Consider the following 8,169-nt stretch of genomic DNA (forward strand, 5'->3'; position numbering starts at 1 on the left):
TTGTAGGGGTTAGAAGGGACCTCTGGAGATCATCTACTCCAACCTCTGCTGAAGCAAGTTCCATATAGAAGGTCACACAGTAAGGTGTCCAGACCTCCCCAGCCATGCTGATATAGATAACCTGCATTTGCAGTGCTAACTACAGGATTCAGCCACCTCTGCTACTGCACCATGTAGCCAAGACTGCTTTAAATGACTTAATTTTCAGAGCATATCCATATCATACTCTTAAATATAATCCCAACTCCAGCCTTTCCAGTCAGTCACCCAGCACCAGCTTTTGAGAAACAGACTAGTTAAGGAGCAGAAACCTTCAGCTTGAATTCCACAGCCAAAATTGAAGGGGTAACTATTGTGCTTAAAGCAACTACTAAACCTCTTGTGCAGTCCAATCCAGACAGGGACAAAATGAATGATGTCTGGTGCAATCCAGACAGGGACAAAGCCAGTGATGTCGGCCTGTTCTGGCTTTTCCTGCAAACCACTCCTGGCCTTACAGTTGCCCTTATTCCCTGTGGAGCAAGAGTGGCACCTGGTGGTCAGATGCCCTTAGCACTCATCAAAAACTACTCTCTCGGTTGAATGCAGTGGAGCGTTATAGGAGCACTGTGTATAATGCAGTCCTGACTGACCCGATCAGTGACAGCCGCTACCTGCAATAATTCATGTACCTCGCTGTTTTCCAGCACTAGCAGCACCAACTGACATTCTCACAAAACACCAGCTCCAAAGATGATTCTCCCTCCCTACATCATAATTCTCCTGTGAGTCTTAAGGAAGGAATGAAGACCTGCCCTGTCTTGCTGAAAAAATATATATATATACATATATATTCCTGACTGCTTGAAGTAATAAAAATCAGGGCTTCCTATGAGGGCAGAGATGAAATAAGCCTATTTCAATCAGCTACCAAATGTGCATCCCTAGAGATGCTTAGGGCCACATGTGTCATGGAAGAAAATGCTGTTATTCTCCTGTTTATCAGCCATTCTCTGCCTCATTGGGATGGGACTTCTGTAAGTCCCTGCACTCTGCAAACCACGTGAATAATAGATGTGCTCTGGGACTGAATTTCTGCCATGAGTGCTCCTCACATCAATGACACTCATCTGGCAACAAAAGTTCTGATGCAGAAGAGCTCTGTCAGAGGAACAAGCCCACTCAAAGCCCTGAACCTCAGACATCCTGGCTTTGGATTCATTCAGCACCAGCAGGCCATAGCTGCCTTCATAGCTTACAAAGCACCATGATGATGCTTTGCAGAAAGCACGTGGCTACAAGACATGACCCCACAGAGGGGCTGGAGCCACTCAACGTCTTCTGCAGGCTGAAGGTTAACAGCACAGAAGTGCTTACAGAGAGGATGGCACAAAAGAACAAGTACAGAAGTAGGTCATGTGAAAGCTGATGTAATGTTTGGCAAGATCTTCAAACTAGTTGCTGAAGTCAAACACCTGCAAGTACCTGAAGTACTGAGCAGAGCAATGTGCGCATGAGCCAAAATGACTAAAGCTAGCTGCATGCCATGACTGCACACATTGGGATCAGTTTGCAATAGCAATCTCCTCCTTTTCACATCTCCAGATTTCAAGCAATGAATGAAGGATACTCCCCCTGGTCAGAGCCATCAGGAGCCTCAGGTCACTCTATAGGGTGGGACAGGAGGCTGCGCTCACACAGGATTTCATGGTCTCTATTTTATAAGGAAGGAATGAGCACAGCAACATCACAACACATTATAACATCATATACATTCATTTGCATGAATATATAATCTCAGCAGCCCCCCAGACCTTGCACATCATATCAAGAAGCTATCACAGCCGTAATAACTGCCCTGCAGCAAATAGGGACCATTTCACCGATATACTAATTACAGAGCACATCCTGCCAGGGCTCCTGGGGGAGGAGAGGAAAGCTGTGGGGAGGACTGCACAAGTGGTTCATTTGCATCGGATGCACTTATTAGTCCTCCAAGTTCTTTCTTTTTCAGTATTAATTAAAGCTCATGCTGTGACAGCCAGGAGGCAGGGAGGCACAGTGAACGACTGACACATATTTCAGCAGGTTTCACTTTTCAGCAGGTTTCACTGTTTTTCAGGTCCCTAAAATCCTAAGTGGGATATGAGGGGACTCAGGAGTAAATTTTACTTAGGGATAAAAACCTGATGGGAATGAAATCCTACTTCTATGGCACAAATAACCTTGCTGATCCTCTCCATGGACAATGTACAACACCAGCGGGCATCCAGAGCTTTCCTATCCTTGGGAGCCTCCCAAATGTGAGACACGCTCCTGAGTGCTTGCTGTGCACGGGGTGACCAAGCTCCCTTTGCGCAGAGAAGCACATCCTTCTACACGCCGGCCACGTTGACGCAGCCCAGAACTCTGCAGACCTTCCGGCCCATCAGCACGTCACTACCGCCCATAGCGGACGGGGATGCGAGGAGTCCCCGCCCAGGCAGGCGGTGCGGGGCTGGCGCTGCGCAGGCGGCAGGTGGGGCCGGTCGGAGGCGATGGATGTGTGCGGGGATGGCGTGCTGTACTTCGCGTACGGCAGCAACCTGCTGCGGGAGAGGCTGCTGCTGCGCAACCCCTCGGCGGCATTCTGCGCCCGGGGCCGCCTGCAGGTGTGTGCGGGGCAGGAGGCGGGGGGAGAGATCTGTGGGCGCAGTGGGATCTGCGGGAGAGCTTCCTTGGTCCAGCTGTGTGCTTCCCTACCGGCAGGGCCTTGTCCAGGGTCCTTACAGCAGATCAGTGCTGATCACAGCCCGGATATATGGAACCAAAGCTTTGGGGCTGTGTAGGCTTTGGTTTTGCTGCTCTTTTCATTCTGTGCTGCTAGGTTAGGGCTACGCCTTGTCTAACAAGTTGGAATGGAACTCTGACCCCTGTGAGGTCAGATGTGAAAATGACCCTGGGAAAATGCAAGAATAAGTTGTTCTATTTTGCCTCTATGCTAACATTTGGTATTATTTGTAAGAAAAAAGAAGTACTTGGTTTCTGAAACAATGTTTTATCTTTTATCAACATGGGGTTGGAACCAGCCGACATTTAAGGTCCCTTTCAACCCAGCCAATCTATGAGTAGAGTTCAGTCAAGGAGGCATGTGTCTCAAACTAAAGATACCTAGGAATGTTCCAATTGAGTGATGAAACAGCATAAGACATGAGAAAATACACAGATGGTATCTTATGACTGGGCATTTCTATTGGAGAATGAGGAAAAGGCCCAGAGCTCCCTATCTTGGAAGCTTCGCTATTATCCCTTTTCTCCCAGCACTAGAAATGGTCAGTTAATAGTTAGGTGTGTGCAGATGAGACTGCTGCCAGCAGTATTTTCTGGCAGGCCTCTCTCCCCTTTGTCCTTTTCCCACTGGAGAGATGAAAAAGGCTGACTTCTATCCCTTTGAGATGCCTTTGGGACTATCAGTTCTTCCTCCCGTGGCTCCAGCTGGCTACTTATAGGCTGTGCTTTAGCTCCCCTTTCAACATCAAGAACAGATCAGCCCCTGTCTTATGTGGAGTAGGAACTGACTGTCTGCATTGGTTTCATTCGCAGGATTTTAAGCTCACTTTTGGCCATCATCAAGGCAGGACAAGTTCTATCTGGCATGGAGGTACAGCTACCATTGTTCAGAGCCCTGGAGACGAAGTGTGGGGAATAGTGTGGAAATTGAACGCTAGCAATATAAGTTCTCTGGATAAGTAGGTGACTTAACTTTGCTGTCTTCTATTAACTTTAGAGAGCAATTCAAAAGTAAGAGGTAACTTTCTGTGAGAAGCAGTGTGGAAGATTTGCTGCGATCAAGAAGATGCTTTGGATTTTAATACGTGCAGATCACTCCACAGTATGTGTAACGGCTTCTAAAATATTTGAGATTCGTGATGCACAAGGATTGTTTGTTCAGAGCAGTTCATTACTGTCAAATAATTGCAGCAGAAGTTTGGGCTAGTGAAGCTAAAGAAGCAAGGCATATTAAACTAGGTAAAAGCATTAGGCTAACATAGTTCTCCTGCTTCTGGTACTATAGCAACCTTGGTTATGACTGCGCTGTGCTACATAGGTATGTCCTTATAATGTTGGCTATGAAATTTGAAGCTCCAACTTGCTTTTTGTTGCCTACACTGAAGCTGGAAGATAACAAACTGTTGACCAGATAATGAGAAGGGGCACAGTCAGCACTCTCATGTCTTACTTGGGAGTGCTAGTCCCAAAGAAGGCATCTAGGTAGAATGCGCCTGGTTGGTGGGAGCTTCACATGTCACTACTTTCTTATCTACTTGCTTCCCCATCAGTTGGGGATGAGGAACCAAGCCCCTGCTGACCCATACTGAAATGCTCTAAATTATTCTTTCCTGAAGTATATAAACTTCACCAGGTAGAGATCCTGTCTGGCAGTACCTGCTTTGATAGCAGCACTACATTCTCTCCTTTAGGAGCAGTATTTCATATTTTAACTTCAAAAAGTGTTGCTTACATGCCATGGAATTGCAGATCCCTGACTTTTTTTAGAGAGGGGATATCCTTTAATGCTAGCTAAGATGCTAGAGACTTAAGTGCTATAACTTCACCAAAAAGAGGCTTTTTCCTAGCTGCCTCACTGCTGCCAAGACTGTGAACTGGGAATGGATGGCAATAGGATGAATTGTTGCCTTTTGTAATGATAGAAGAATCATAGAACATCCCCAGTTGGAACAAACCCACAAGAACTACCAAGTTTAGCTTCTGGCTCCATACAGAACTATAACAACATTAAACCTGAAAGCATTGTCCTTGAACTCTGTATTACTTCTTTAGCTCTTACTGTTTCTTCAGACATCCATTGGTAGCTAAATGCTAATGGTTAAAATCAAAAGGTAGCTCTAGTTTTGTACTTGCTTTTAATTTCCTAAGGCAGCAGAATTTTACCAGTTAGAAAAACAAAATCTATATCTGTATATTTGCCCTGAATTAGCTCTTTGTTACTGTACAGGTCTTGCACAAATTAAAGGTTGCCTTGGATTATTCACTTTGGAATGTTCATTGCAAGAGTTGTGCCAGTTTCTTCTTATCCAATTGTAGCACAGTGGCAAGATAAAACTTTGCAAATGTTTAATTATTTGTAATCTGATAACTTTGATTGAGTTTCTCTTGTAGATTACCACTTGCACAGTAACTAATTCACAAGCAATACTCTGTAGTCTTACAAGGTAGCTGCTAGTCATCTTTCCTAAGGTGCTGAAATGCCAAAAGTTAACTCTATTTCTTCTGTAGAAACTAATTTTTGGATATGAAAGCAGTTTGCACAAAAAGTACTGTAATATGTTTGCTTTATTTCTTTAAGTTAGATAACAGTGCAGAGCAGTGTTCTGAACTGCTGTGCTAATTGCACAGTTTGAAAGATGTTACTCACACATTGATTATTGGGCATGAAAGGAATATATGTCATTTTTAGGCAAGAGGGAGTTGAAGATGGCATTTATGTCCCAATAGAAGTTAATGTCCACGCTGAAGAAGGAAAGATTCTGACCTGTCGAAGCTACCAGATGAAGGACTATGTTTGTGGTCCCCCTTCTCCACAGTATAAAAAGGTGGGTGTTGCATCAGGAGAGAGTGAGCAGAAATATATAATGCAGTACTTGTGTCCTGATAATAAGTACTTCATTTACAGTGGATGAAAGGCATGAGTAATTCTAATGTTAAGGTACAACTTAATCCTTGTGCAATGTACTAGTGTAATGATGCTTACAGATGACAGCCAGCTCATAAAGATGTACTAAATCAGTTTTATTTTCTGTTTGGAACTAAAAAAAAATAACATATTCCACTTCAGTGGAGTATAGTTCCAGGACAGAGGGAAACTTCTGTGGGGAGAACACAGTACCTGGCTTCTAGTCTGGCTATCTTCTAATACATGAGTTCACCTGCCTCATTTTCCAGTTGCATCCTGAGTACATCACAGGATTTCTACCACCACCACAGGGCACTGCATGGTTCTCACTTGGTGGCTGGTGAGGCGAAAGTGTTTCAGCACTATTCTGGAACTTGCTGACTGTAGAGACACATGATGCAGTCACACAGCAGGCTTGACCTGCTTAGCTTGTGAGATCTGATGAGGACCTAGCCTAGAGTGGCATGACTGCATGTCTGGAATTCTGCAGTTATTAGCAATTGCAAATAGCCATCACTGTAGCATTGTCTTTTTCTTTTTGTTTTTTAACCAAAAGCAAAGAAACAGGACTCAGATCTGTTATATCTCATTTTCCTATCTGAACTAAGGAACTGACTCCCACAAATTATCTTCTGGGAGCACAGCAAAGACCTGCTTTGCTGGCGCAGGATTTCTTAAGAAATGACTGCATTTCTATTGTTGTGTACTTCTTGAGTTAATCACTTCTAGGCACTTCATCCTTGGGTATCCTGGCTGTTGAATGCATGAGTAAATATTTGCAGTACTGTCAGCTTCCTAAGTCTTTGTATGCATCCCCTTCACTCCTATTTGACAGCTTGCTAGTGTGGCTCCTACATCTTCCTCTTTTCCTCTTGTAGTCACTGAGTTTCTCTTGAACTAAAAGCTCAGGGGATTTTTTGCTGTTTTTTGTTTGTTTGTTTGTTTTATGTAGAAGGAAAGCTGCAGTAACAACTAAAGCATCTGTTTTCACTAAGCTAGGTATTAATTTCTGTTACTCCTGTAACCTATCTAGGCATTCACTGTTGTGCTTCAGATTTGATCTCAGTAACTGAATGAGCAACTTCATTGTGGACTCTTGAGCATGTTGGTAGCGTTTCAGAATCTTAGGTAGCCTTGGTAGTCCCTGGACTTCTCATGTTGCCTTCAGTGGTTCTTTCTGTTTCAGTAAGTGTTTGGAGGGATCTGTTGTTACTAACATTACAATTGAAGTCTTTTTTTTTTTCCTTTTCTTCATAGGTTATCTGCATGGGTGCAAAACAGAATGGCTTGCCAGCTGAGTATCAGAAGAAATTAGAAGCTATTGAAACTAATAACTATGCAGGACCGGTGCCAATCCTAGAAGAAATTGAAGCTACTATTAAAGCAAACAAAACAAATTTTGCATAGAATAATTCAGTGCTTGCTTGGCCATTCACCTTGAGTTAGATCCTTCTCCTCACTGTGCTGATCAGCGGTTTCTTTATTTATCAAGAACAGATGAGTTTGCTGTTCATCTACAGTAAACTATTAGACATAACTTGCAGTCTGGAGGCACACTGACATTGACAACTTCTTTACTTTGTATTTACCAACAGATTCTAAATAACCATTTTTTGATAATGCTGTATTTCTTAACTACTTTTTTAACTGTCTTGTTGTTTATCTAGGACTTGCTGATTTCACTGTACTTCACACTGAATCTCGTGTGAGTTAATCTTAGTGCATCTGTGTCATAGCTTTGTCTATTAACAGAGATGAACAGACGTTGCCTTTTTCTCACAGTACTGACAATCTCCTGCAAAACTGGTGGCACTTGTAAGGTTTACAGTACTTTTACAGTACTTCACAATCTATGGTACGTGGCAGCCCCTTGTCTGAGGGTGACAAAGGAAAACTGGAAGCCTGTATGATGCAAAGCTACTGAACTACGGCTTCTCTTCTGTGCCGTAAGATATAATTGGCGTCACTGTGTGACAGCTTAGATGGAAAAAATGAAAAAGTAGCAAACTTACCATGTCTTCTCTGTATTTTTTCACTCCTGTTCTTAATGCTAGGTACCGCAAATGCAGTAAAACATGGTACTTTTTGTATTAGCATTGTCTGGTCTGAACCTGAGTAAATAAAAATGCAGTTACCAAACCTCCCTGTGCCTGTGCAATGTGTTCTTTGGGAATACCAGTGTCACTTATTAAGCTATAAAGTGGGTGATGTAGAGGCATAACTGAAATTTTATTTGGCTCTTTCTTCACTAGGAGAGTGGTTAGGCCCTGGAACAGGCTGCCCAGGGAGGTTGTGGATGCCCCGTCCTTGGAGGTGTTCAAGACCAGGTTGGACGGGGCCCTGGGCAACCTGATCTAGTAAATGTGTATGTTTGGTGGCCCTGCCAGGCAGGGGGTTGGAACTACATGATCCTTGAGGTCCCTTCCAACCCAGGTCATTCTGTGATTCTGTTATACTTTGTACTTCTCATGAATGCAACTGCAGTATAGAGGGCTAAAATCAAACTGCCCAGCACC

General features: G+C 43.6%; 1 protein-coding gene across 1 annotated transcript; it reads left to right on the top strand.

Annotated features, from left to right (window-relative positions):
* The first annotated feature begins 2,422 nt into the window (after nucleotides 1–2,422).
* GGCT (gamma-glutamylcyclotransferase) lies at nucleotides 2,423–7,796 on the top strand. The gene is made up of 4 exons (XM_015854023.2): nucleotides 2,423–2,630; nucleotides 3,562–3,707; nucleotides 5,438–5,573; nucleotides 6,911–7,796. Exons 1-4 carry the CDS (start codon nucleotides 2,517–2,519, stop codon nucleotides 7,058–7,060), a joined length of 546 nt encoding a protein of 181 aa, XP_015709509.1. The 5' UTR covers nucleotides 2,423–2,516; the 3' UTR covers nucleotides 7,061–7,796.
* Nucleotides 7,797–8,169: the final 373 nt, after the last annotated feature.

The sequence above is a fragment of the Coturnix japonica genome, chromosome 2, assembly GCF_001577835.2.
Source record: "Coturnix japonica isolate 7356 chromosome 2, Coturnix japonica 2.1, whole genome shotgun sequence".
NCBI classification, from domain to species: Eukaryota; Metazoa; Chordata; class Aves; order Galliformes; family Phasianidae; genus Coturnix; species Coturnix japonica.